The 12,984-nt window shown below is 40.4% G+C and overlaps 1 protein-coding gene across 1 annotated transcript in view; it reads left to right on the forward strand.

The window, feature by feature from the left end:
- Positions 1-10,349, forward strand: part of tbx5a (T-box transcription factor 5a) — a 33,623-nt gene extending 23,274 nt beyond the window's left edge. Inside the window, exons 7-9 of the mRNA XM_088355768.1 lie at positions 775-866; positions 4,925-5,157; positions 6,226-10,349. Of these exons, the coding sequence (XP_088211894.1) occupies positions 775-866; positions 4,925-5,157; positions 6,226-6,815 (915 nt within the window). The 3' untranslated portion in view covers positions 6,816-10,349. The remainder of the gene's footprint in view (positions 1-774; positions 867-4,924; positions 5,158-6,225) is intronic.
- The last annotated feature ends 2,635 nt before the right edge of the window (positions 10,350-12,984 follow it).

Below are 12,984 nucleotides of genomic sequence, written 5' to 3' on the forward strand. Positions count from 1 at the left end.
CAATTCTTCATTTATTGCATGGCAACAATTTCAAGCATTTTCAAATACTTCACCCAAAATAAAAATAACAAACAATTATTTCAGCGTGTTCTTTCGTTCTTTCTCCATTTGCAGTAAATGTAGTGGTACTTATACTAGATATTATATATATGATATTGATATATTCTAGAGGAATATATTTACTAAAGGAAATCCCGTTCTGCAGTGTACACAATATGAAAATATTTCTAAAAAACGTATAAAATACGCGCAAACGCTATGGAATATTTTTTATTTTGAAGTACTCGATTTTTTTTTACCGGCATTGCGTGCCAAGAATGTTTTTTCGCAAGTTTGTTTGTCCACCAGGCTAAAAAAACGCAAAAAAACTATAAACAGTGTCTGTTCAAGATCATTTCAACACGTCGATGTATTTAGTTTGGGGGGCCTGCAGAAATAGTAAAGCGCATACGTGGCCCCTAATGTCAGCCAATCAGCGGCCTCCTTTACCTGGGAACAGGAAGTTTGCCTTTTGTATGTAACCATTCATTATTTTTGCCAGGTGGGGGCTCACATCGTAACCCCCTGAAGGCTAATTATTGGAGCTTTGCAGACCTGCAAGGCCCCCCAATAAAAAAGGGCCCTTGCAGAAAAACTGTTTAATAATTAAACAAGGCGACATCTGCCTTATATTGCACGAATAATAACGACAATATGCTGCAGGCTTTTCCACCTGTTAAAGAAAGTTTTCATTTGTGGTGTTAAAAGCGGCTTTTATTCGTGTTTTGTGAAAAGATTACGCAGCTTAAGATCGAGAACAACCCGTTCGCGAAAGGATTTCGGGGAAGTGATGACATGGAACTGCACCGGATGTCCAGAATGCAAAGGTAAGAAGATAAAATAATCAGAATAATCAAGGAGGAAAGGGTAAAAAGTGGGGGGAAGAAAGGAAAAAAAGGAAAAGAGAAAAAAAGGCAAGAAAAAATAACAAGAAAAAAAGTCAGGGGTCATCTACCTCACCCAGAAAGAAAGAAAGAAAGAAAGAAAGAAAGAAAGAAAGAAAGAAAGAAAGAAAGAAAGAAAGAGGAAAAATGAGAGAAATACTAAGAGGAAAATGAGAGAAAGAGAGAAAGGAAAAATGAGTGAAATAGAGAGCGTGAAAATTACAGAAATAGAGGAGGGAAAGAAAAGAGAAAGCGATAGAGAGAAAAAGGAGAGAGTGAGAGAGAGAGAAAGAGAGGAAAAATTTGCTTTTAAAATTAGGCTATTCGATGTCGAACCAAAAGTATCGGGCATTTCGTTCAATCGTAAAATAAAAGTAGAAAAGAATAAAGAGAAAATTGTATAATTTATCACTAACTTGTTTGCTATTTTTTTGACCTGAGAGTTTTATACGTTTTTAAAATATAATGACAAAGGGAGAAAGAAGAAGAGAAAGAGAGATAAAAATAGAGAGAGGGAGAGAGACAACGAGATAAAAGAACAAGAGAGAGAGAGAGAGATGGGGGGGTGAGAGAGAAAGGAAGAGAAAGGTATTGTGAGAACGAGATAACGAGAGAGAAAGAACCAGAGAGAATGAGCGAGGGACAAAGAGAATAAAGAGAGTGAGGGATAGAGAAAAAGAAAGACAGAGATAAGAGTAAGAGAGAGAAAGAGAGGGCAAGAGAAAGATTGAGCAAGAGAAAAGAGAGCAAGAAAGTGAGACAAAGAGAGTGTGAGAGAGAACAAAATAGTGAGAAAGACAGGAAAGGGAGAAGGAAAAGAGAGAAAGAGGGAGGATAATCAGGGCAAGAAAGAGAGAAGAGAGCGTATGAAAGAGGGAAACACAGTGAGAAAGAAAGAAAGAAAAAGATTGAGAAAAGAGAGAGAAAAAGAGAGACAACGAGAGAAAGAAAGGGGGTAAGAAAGATAAAAGGGGAGATAAAGAAAGAGGAATAGAGAGAAAGAGGGAGTAAGAGAGAGAATGAGTGAGAGAAGAGAAAGCGAAAAAGAGAGACAAAGAGAGCGTGAGAGAGAACAAGATAGTGAGAAGGAGAGGAAAAAGAGACGGAAAAGAAAGAAGGAGGGAGATAATGAAGGCAACAAATAGAGAGCGACGAAGAGAAAGAGAAAGAAAGCGTAAAAAAGATAGTGAGAAATAATGAAAAAAGAGAAAAAAGAGTGAGCGAGAAAGAGAGAGACAAGGAGAGAGAAAGAAAGAGGGAGATCAAATCAGGCAATTCTTTTAAAAAGTCAATGAAAATTGTGATTGTTTTATGACAAATTCTACAAATATACAAAGGGTTGTGAAAATAAATGTGCTAAATAAAATCAGATAAACTACTATAAACAATTGTTCCTCCCTCTCTCGCTCTCTCTCTCTCTCTCTCTCTCTCTAAAAAAATGTAAAAAGTGACGCTCGTATCTTGGTGCACGCGCACACATACTTCCCATTCTCCTCAGGAACAAATACGTCAGCCTTCACATACTGTACGTATTACTCGGCCCTCGTGAGGGATGGAGTATGCACAAAACACTTTTTCAAAGGACAAAATCTGCTTTTTGCTTTTGGAACTTTAGGGCCCCCCAAAAATCAAAACCCGCCCTCCCCTGCCAGCATTTAGCCTCGCTATCCCCTCCACCCCCCACCCGCACCCCATTACTGGAAACCGCAAGAATATTCGTTCGATTTTCAAAGTTGAAGAAATAAAATGGCTACTGTTTTTGGTCAATTGGGTAAAAACGCCTCATATCCTTTCAAAGTAAAAATGTAATGTATTAAAAAAAAAAATCTAAAAAAAAAAATGCTCCGGGATACGACGTTGGTTCGTTCTGAGATGAATTTGCCGTATGGCGGGGGGTTAGAAGTCTATGGTTTGTTGCTAATCCCTTCTGAAACCCCTAAAAAACAATAAAACCAAGAAACTAGTTAATAGGAGCTACTATTTATGTGGGATGAGAAAACAAGGGCGAGAGGGAGAAAGAGAGAGAGCGAGAAAATGAGAGCAAGAGAACGAGAGAGAGAACGAAGGAGAGAGAACGAGAGAGAGAGAATGGCAGGGAAAGTACAACGGAAAGAGAGAGTGACAGAGAGAATGAGACAGAATGAGAGAGAAAAAACAAGAGCGAGAGAGAGAGAGAGAGGGAGCGAGAGAGAATGCTAGAGAAAGTACGGCAGAAAGAGAGAGCGACAGTGAGAATGAGAGAGAGAGAGAGAGAGAGAGAGGGGGGGGGGGGGAGAGAGACAAAAGGAGAGAGAGACAAAAGAGTAAGAGAGAGAAAGAGAGAGAGTAAGAGAGAGCAGAAAAGAGAGACAAAGAGTGTTAGAGAGAATAAAATAGTGAGAAAGAGTGGAAAAACAGAGGGAAAGAAAGAAAGAGGGAGGAGAAAAATCCACGGTATGTAGCTAATTCCTTCCAAAACCACTGGTACACCTGAAAAAACACTAAAATAAAGAAAATAGTATATAGTCAGTGTACTTCTTATGTGTAGGATATGCCCATGTAGAGGGGAGAGAAAGAGGAAGAGAGAGGGATAGAGAAAGAAAGGGAAAAAGAGAGAGAGAAAGAGAGAAAACAAGAAAACGAGATAGAGACAAACAGAGGGAGAGAAAACAAGAGAGAGAAAGAGTGAGAGAGAAGGAGCTAGAGAGAATGTGAAATAAAAAATGACAGAAAGAGAAAGCGACAGAAAGAATAGGAGGGAAAGACAGGAGAGAGAAAAAACAAGAGAATGCGAGAGAACAAAAGAGTGAGAATGAGAGTGAGAGAACGACTGAGAAAGAGAGAAAGAAAAAGAGCGGAAAGAGAGAGAAATTGAGAAAGAGAGAAAAAGAGAGAAAGAGAAAGCGACAAAGAGAGTTTGAAAAGGAGAGAAAGAAAGACTGAGAAAGCGAGAAAGAGAGGGCGTGAAATCAAGCAAGAACGAGAAAGGGAACGACAATTAGACATAGACAATTACAATTACTTAATGCTCCCTGAGAAAATAAAAATAAAAATAATAAAGAAAATAGAATATAGTAAGTACTACTTATGTGTAATTTTCGCGCATAGGAATAAGTAACATAATAAATACATTTTTATGAAAAGGAAAAAAAGCAAACATATTTTACCTTTTGTAAAACAGCTGTGAAGAAAAAAGTATTTTATTCCAATGCGAAATGAGCTGGTCGAGTGGAGTAGCGGGTGGATGCAGAAGGTGAGAGAGAGGGCGGATTACAATGGAAACTGATTCCAAGGAGTCATTCACAGAGAATATTTGTTTGCTTGAACCACTTCCATATTTTTAATATCAGTCTCAATTGTTGATTGATTATCAAATATTCCTCAGCGAGCCTTCTTCTCATCTGTTTATAATCTCGAGCTTCGTTTTCTTGATCGTTATATTTTCGCTTCTCCTTTCAACATCACTGCAAGTCTTAGGACCCATAGTGAATAAATACATGAGAAAAAAAAACACAGTACTGTGTCAACGACTTGTGAAGTCTTTACAAAGTACACGGGAGGAGAAAAGGAATTGTGGGAGGTAGTTCGGCCAATAGCATATCCGAATTTTAATACAGCAGTGATACAAACCAATCACAGACAAGCATTTGCTATTGACCAATAACAGACAGGCTTCGTAGAGAGGTAACTGTAAATATGCACGAACGCGGCAAAATTTGATTTTCTACGTTTTTTTGGACACCCAAAATAATTATGAGTCGGGGAGATGCTGTAAAAAGAGGCCTAAAACGTTGTAAGGCGGGGTCATTGTGTCCTGGGGTCTACTGTATGACGCATTGACATTGTCCTGCTCCCCGAGTATGTTCTGCTTTGCCACCAAGGGGGCACTGTTTGGAGTACATATACATGACATTGAAGCTAATTTTGTTAGCCTCACAAGGCGTTTTCCATTGTGTGTTAGCATTGAGCTAACTCCTGAAAGCAATCAATTGAGGGAAGCACCCAATGTGTATGTTGTGTAGCAGCAAGGAATACCCGGTGGTGCCACGCAGCACGGTCCGCCAACGAGTGAGCTCCAGCCAGAGTCCCTTCGGCGGGGAAGGGCAAAGCCTACCCCCGCCCAGCGCCCTGAGCTCCCAGTACTCCCAGTGCGACAACGGCGTAACCAGTACCTCGCAGGACTTGCTGCCCCAGTCCGGGTCCTACCCCCTGCCCCACCAGCACGGCCCGGAATACCACTGCATCAAGAGGAAAGGTAGGTGGCTACAACTGAAGACATTTTTGCCGTATTTTCACACTGTACCACAAGAGGGCGCTCTAGACCTGTATTTTTTCCTTCTTAGTTATACATCTCATGGCTGGTGCGACTTATAATCCGATGGAGCATACACCTGTCCTGTGCGAGACCTGCAGGGGGAACAATGCCATGCAAACTAATGCCAGTTGCCGTTAATCACATAGGAAGAGAGCAGTGTCTGCGTCATTTTTGAGCAGACTAGTTGAGAAACGTGGCAACAATTTTAAGTATTTACGAGCACTTCATCCGAAAATTCAAGCACATTTGAATCCTTGACAACACGATATTAAAATTCAAGAATTTTCAAGGATGTCAAGCTCCTGAACAAACCCTGAACATCACATCAGAAATTGAACAAATTGCCTAAACCCAAGGCAGGGGGGACAATGCCATACTAACTAATGCCAGCTGCCGTTAATCACAAAGAGAGTAGTGTCAGTGTCATTTTTGAGCAGACTAGTTGAGAAACGTAGCAACAATTTCAAGTATTTACGACCACTTCATCCGAAATTCAAGCACATTTTAATCCTTGACAACACAATATTAAAATTCAAGAATTTTCAAGGATGTCAAGCTCCCGAACAAACCCTAAACATCACATCAGAAATTGAACAAATTGCCTTAACCCTAGGTTTATAAAATACCCGTCCCCAATTTTTTTGGGATGCTTCTTCTATCAATCATTAAATTCTGAAGCAATTTTGAGACGCATCCGATGGAAGTTGTGCTAAAAGTAGAATGTTCACTCCGGCAGGTTCCGGATTGATGATTTTGTCTTAGCATAAATTTAGCTCACCAGGGACCTTAGAAAACCTTCTCGCAGGTCAGTCATGGCCCCCGGGCCTTGACTTTAAAATGTGTGCGCTAAAACATCTCAACCACCGTCTCATCTCGATCATAAATCGACCTTCAAGGTTTCTGGAGGTCCTAACTCGAAAACATCTCAACCATCGTCTCATCTCGATTATAAATCGACCTTCAAGGTTTCCGGTGGTCCTAACTCAACTTCTCTGGGGCTCATTTCAGCAGCTGCCGAGGACGACTGCCACTCAGGTGAGCACAGCTTCAAGAAAGCCTACCTGGAGAGTTCCTCCAGCGAGGACGACCACTACTACCGGCCGTTGGGCTACGCGCAGAGTCTCAGCCTGGCTGCCGGGCCCTACTGCGGAGAGTCGGGCCAACGACAAGCCTGCATGTACGCCGGTGCCTCACAGGGAACCGAACCCAGTCTGGAGGACATCAGCTGCAACACCTGGGCCGGGGTTTCTCCTTACGGGAGCTGCTCGGTGGCCGGCATGCAGCCAGTGGAGCGACTGCCCTACCAGCACTTCTCGGCCCACTTTGCTTCAGGATCTCTGGTGTCCAGACTGGGCGGGGTGGGGAGCCATTCCTCGCCCCAGCTGGACGCTCACCACCCCGCCATGTTCCAGACCTCGGTCAGCCACCAGACTCTGGGTCGCCAGAGCAGCCCCGGGGCCGGTATCCAGACTCCGGCGGCCGGCCTGCAGGGAAACGAGTACCTCTACGCTCACGGCATACCTCGCACGCTGTCACCTCACCAGTACCACGCCGTTCATAGCGTTAGCATCATGCCGGAGTGGAGCGACAACAGCTAGAGGAGCTTTCAGGGTCATAGAATGCCAATCTTTGGTTTATATTTATATTTTTATAGTTTGTCCTCAGGCGGGGAGCAAAATGGTGCCCTCTGGACTTATGAACAGAAGATATGTAGAGCTAGTATGCACATAAATCCCCAGAACCTCAAGAGGAACCCAACCAGAAGGACTTAGATCTTGCTTCTAGATCATTATGGACTTCCCCTAGCTTTGTTAAGTTCTTCTTGGCTCCTTAGCCACCAACAATGTTGAAAAAATGGATTTTTTTCCTGGTTTTTGGTTGTGTGGATTGGGTTTAGGTTAAGGTTTTTTCAAATCTCTTGCATCATTCCATTCAATCATCCGATCAATCGTTCAGTCATCCGTCCACCATCCATTCGAACATCCGTCCGGTCATCAAACCATTATCTAATCGTCCATGCATCGTGTCATCCATTCAATCATCAAACATTCTTCTAATCATCTATCTGATCATCCAGTCACTCACCTATGCATCCGATCATCCATCCATGTAGCCATAAATCCAACCATTGATCATCCGTCCATTCATTCAATAGTCCATCTAATCATCTATCATCTGGTCATCCATATGCCAAGCCATCCATCCTTCTGCTCATCCATCCATACAGCCATTAATCCAACCATCCATCCAATTTTTTAACCAATGATTAAATCTCTCAACAAACCTGAATCAAGTCATGAATCCAACGATCAATCACCCAACCATCCGTCCATCTGATCATCCAAACAACCACCTATCTGATCATCCATTCAATCATCCATCCACGCAATCATAAATCCAACCATTCATCATCGAACTATCCATCCAATCATCTATACACCAAACCATCCATACATCTGATCATCCATCCATATGGCCATAAATCAACCATCCATCCAATTATTCATCCAATCATCCAATCCCTCAACAAACCTCACATCCAACCGTTTATTCAATTGTCCAATTATCCATTTATGCAACCATCTATTTAAATATCTACAATTCCCCTCATAAATTTAACGATCCATCTGATCATCCAATCAACCATCTATACAGTCATCCATCCGATCATCCATCCACGCAGCCATAAATCCAACCATTCACCATCTGTCCATCCATTCAGTCATCCTTCCAATCATCAAACCATCCATCCAATCAGCTGATCATCCATACACCAAACCATCCATCCATCTGATCATCCATCCATGCATCCATAAACCCAACCATCTATCCAATTAATCCTCCAATCATCCAATCCCTCAACAAACCCTACATCCAACCATTTATCCAATTTTCCAATCAACCAGCCATCCAACCAACAATCCATCGATCCGGTCATAAATCCAATGATCCATCTGATCATGCAATCACCCAACTATCCATCCATCTGATCATCCAAAAAAACATCTATCCGATCATCCATCCGATCATCCATCCACGCAGCCATAAATCCAACCATTCATCATCTGTCCATCTATTCAATCACCTTTCCAATAATCTATAAGCTGATTATCCAGACGCCGAACCATCCATCCATCTGATCATCCATCCATACAGCCATAAATCCAACACATCCATCCAATTATTCAGCCAATCAATTTATTCAATTGTCCAATTATCCATCCATCCATCCATCCATCCATCCATCCATCCAACCAACCATTAAAACATCCATCCATTCAGTCATAAATCCATTGATCCATCCGATCCTGCCATCACCCAACTATCTACAACTATCTATCTTCAACTGTCCAATCAACCATCCATCCATATGTTTAATCGTCCTGTCCTTCAATCATCTATCCATCTGATCATCCATCCAACCAACCGTCAACCATCCATTCGATCATCCATGCACTCATCCAACCGTACACCCAACAATCCATCCAATTTTTCATCCAAACCCTCAACAAACCTATCATCCAACCATTTATTCAAGGTCCAATTATCCATCCATCCAACCAACCATTCAAACATCCATCCATCCAGTTATAAATCCAACGATCCATCCGATCATGCCATTACCCAACTATCTATTCAACTGTCCAATCAACCATCCATCCATTCATTCAATCGTCCCATCTATCCATCTGATCATCCATCCGACCAACCATCATCCATCCATTCGATCATCCATGCACTCATCCACCCGTACACCCAACAATCCATCCAATTATCATCCAACCACTCAACAAACCTCACATCCAACCATTAATTCAAGGTCCAATTATCCATCCATCCAACAAACCATTCAAACATCCATCCATCCAGTTATAAATCCAACGATCCATCCGATCATGCCATCACCCAACTATCTATTCAACTGTCCAATCAACCATCCAACCATTCATTCAATCGTCCCATCTATCCATCTGACCAACCGTCATCCAACCATTCGATAATCCATGAACTCCTCCAACCGTACACCCAACAATCCATCCAATCATTCATTTACTTATCATTTTTTCTTGAGTCTTCAGAAGGAAGATGGAGCCTGTTCAAGTGGATTCTGGCTAAACATTATATTGAGTTCATCGAATGGAGAGGACACATTTAAATAAAGGGATGTTCTATCTGCAACGAAAATTCCAGTCCAAATATTCACTTCTCCATCCACATTTATAATCCTACCAAACCTCTAAGGATATTTTATTAAACTGAAACAAAGACCCTCTAGGTAATTAACTGTCAAAACTGCCAGATTATAAAAAAATCTCCAATATAAAGCATCTGTGTCTAAGATCTTAGTTATTCCTATACAAGTTCAAACCATTGTCTTAAAATTTGGAGAAGTATAACCATAGTGTCAAGACCAGAACGGAGACAGGACCCACTTGGGTGCGTTTCTCTTAGTTTTTTGGTAAGAAGGGAAAGGATAGTACACACGTTCCATAGATCGCTGGTTGTGGGGAGCAGGTTGCTCAGACGCGGAAGTGGTATTTCCGTGGCGAGCGATGGCGGTGTCGAGAGCGGAAAAAACAGATCAGTGTCCGGGACGGGGGAGCAAAAATCGTGGTTGAGATCAGAAAAGGGGTCGTAGCCGGGAAACAGACGGGAATCAGAACAGGAGAGAGTCAGGGTCGAAAAGCTTGCCTAGCGTAAGCTGAGGTTCGCAGACGGACTGACAACCGGTGACAGGAAGACGGGGGTATAAAAAGTGACAGGTAGCCAATCAGCATCCGAGGGAGTAGGATCAGGTGCCTGGCATCAGTAATCATGACACATAATCTCAATTCAGAATTTAACAGTGAGATTAACGCAATTTATATATTGTTTCCAACTGAAACACTGAGAATTAAATCACAGGGAACTTCGTTTAACGAAACATACGTAATGTGAAATAAAAATACAAAAATCAGTCCTTATAAGGGGTTCTCTCTCATGCCTGTATCTTATAGACTGTCATTTGTCAATAGTATTTATTTATCATCCATGTAAATCAGCTTGCATGTTGTAACGATAGATGGGTATCATTCTTAAAGCTTGTTTTTTTTTTAAATTTGATTGAATTTTGTAGATTTTCTAATCGTACTCCTATAGAAGAGAGGAGACTATTATACCGAGGTCAGTATGTATCTAAGTACATGTTAGAATATCATTGTAAATATACCTGTACATACCAGAAAAATAAATTTAAAACACTAGAACATTGCTTTGGTTTGTTTTTTCAGTGTTACTGTGATAACGGAATTGTTGATTTTGGTAAAGAATCCTAAACCCAGAGGATTTTATAGGTTTTTGTCTAAACATGGCATATTGGTTCACTTCCTGAAAAAGTGACATGATTGGTTTTTAGCTAAAAACACATCGACGCTCCAAAATCAACCCCCCAAAAACGGATATAGAAAAAAATACATGCTCCCCAACTTACTACCATTCGAATTACGAAAAACGGCACATACGATCATTTCTTTTCGGGATGTCGAAAAATACATGGACATTGCCCTAAGTTAGATTTTTTATTGTGTGCCTCTTTTTCGGAGTACAGGACATTACTGTAGTGCTTCTTTCCACCACTGGTGGCGCTGTGAAATGTCACCCAGCATCCACCCAGAAGAAGAAATCCGCTTCCTCTTCCTAGTTCGTGTTTAAACATTCTATACTGTCTATGTCTATACTATCTTATGCACGCTGAGAACTTTGACATTTTTATTGTTTATTGTTATTATCTCGTGCATCTATTCAATGTGGTTGGTGTTAAGTGTAAAGAAGAGGTGAGCCGTTTCTTTTTAAATGAAAATGGAATAAGAAAGCTTGATGTGGTTGAGAAAATGGTCGGAGCGCTTTTTTTCGGACACTTTTTACCACGGAGGAGGAAGTAGCCTTACTCTTGGAGCCCATCTTCCAAAAGTAAGTTAAACTCAACTTTATTTATCTTTTTAGAGCATATTATTTGATGTAATGTTTATTTTTTTGTACAAAACAATAGAGGTCACTTAAACAAGCCTTAAACATACTTATATAAACTTTAAACATACAAAATATAGCACTGAAGCAACTTACGAACAAATTCAACTTACGAACGATCGTAACATTTGTAAGTTGGGCAGCGTCTGTATTGCCTTATTCATATTATCCTGTAATAAAATGTTGGATTAAGATGAATTGGGAATTCCTTTAGGTTGGGTTCTGCTTTAAAATAAGAAAAGAAAATCCGTTGTTGGTCGCATTAAATAATTCTGCTCGTTTTGATCAAATTTACTTCCCAGTTTATTAGAGAATTACATTAAAGTATTGTGAAGTAACAAAAACGATACTTGAGTCATTCACTGCCATTAACGGTTATAAACGTCCACGACAATTACTTTTGGATTACTTCAATACCAAATATGCTAATAAAAAACAAAATAAACTAAATATGAATAAAATTACTAAATTTTGTGCAGGCTCGGGGAGTAACGGAAAACATAAAATGGCAAAAATGATGTTGGCAAGCTGTTTGGATTTATTTTCATTTTGTTTCTGTCGCATTTTATGTTAATTTTGCTGAAGATCAAAGAGATCAAAGCCAGGAGAGAAAGCTTACCACGTGTTGTGAGTCATCATTTTATTCATATTTACTTTCTTTTGTCTATTATTAGCATATTTGGTATTGGAGTCATCCAAAAGTAATTGAAAGTAATCAAGTTAAAGTAACCCTACCCAACCCTGCTTATTTGCTGCCATTGACGTCAATGACCCATAACATCTTCATTGCCATTGACAGCAATCGACTTCAAATAACCAAAGCCAGCAGTCAGGAAGTTAAAAAGAGTAAGATATTCTGAAAAAATATTGGGAATGAACAACAATTATGCTTAATTCAGTTGCTGCTTTTGGCGGCTACAGACGTCAATAACCCTTAGCGTAATCACTGTCATTGACGGCTATGGACATCAAAGACCCATTCTACCAGAGTTGAATTTTCTTAAAAATGTTGTGGATTAATATTAATGATCCCTCACTTATTCACTGCTATTGAGGACTATAGACGTCAATGACCCACAACCCATTCACTACCACTGACGTTTGTAGACATCAAAGATCCATCTTACCAAGACTGGCAGTGAATAAGTTAAGTAAACCTTTTTGGAAAATATTGTGAATCAGCAGAAATTATACTAAACTTATACAATGCCATTGACCGCTGCTAATGTCGATAACATTTAACTCTTTCACTGCCATTGGCGATTGTATGATATCAAAGATCCATTTTACTAGCCCTGACAGCGAATGAGTTAAGTAGAATGAAAATATTGTATGCCGTATTTTCCGCACTATAAGGCGCACCTGAAAGCCTTTATTTTTTTCAAAAGCTGACCATGCGCCTTATAATACAGTGCGCCTTATATATGGATCAATATTAAGTCGCAAAGTCTTGCAACTAATCCAAGCAGCCGCCGACTCGATTTTCACCCGAACGCGAGTAGTCCGCAGTGTATGCTGGGATTTATATACCGGCGTTTCATTGGCCAACCAATGTGTCAATCATCATTTGAATCGATCACTATTGGCTAAAGTTATTCGGAGGTAAAGGGGGCGGATCCTTTTTATCATTTACAGGCTTGTATAGGCTAAGGGGCAAAACAAAGCCTGCAATTGGCCGAAAAAGATGAATGTGAATAGCAAGTCTGGTTGTCTACGGCATAAAGAAAACATGTTTTACCATTCTGTATTTGTAAATATTTT

This window comes from Urocampus carinirostris, chromosome 16, assembly GCF_059441175.1.
Source record: "Urocampus carinirostris isolate Australia breed hairy pipefish chromosome 16, RoL_Ucar_1.0, whole genome shotgun sequence".
In the NCBI taxonomy this organism is placed as follows: Eukaryota; Metazoa; Chordata; class Actinopteri; order Syngnathiformes; family Syngnathidae; genus Urocampus; species Urocampus carinirostris.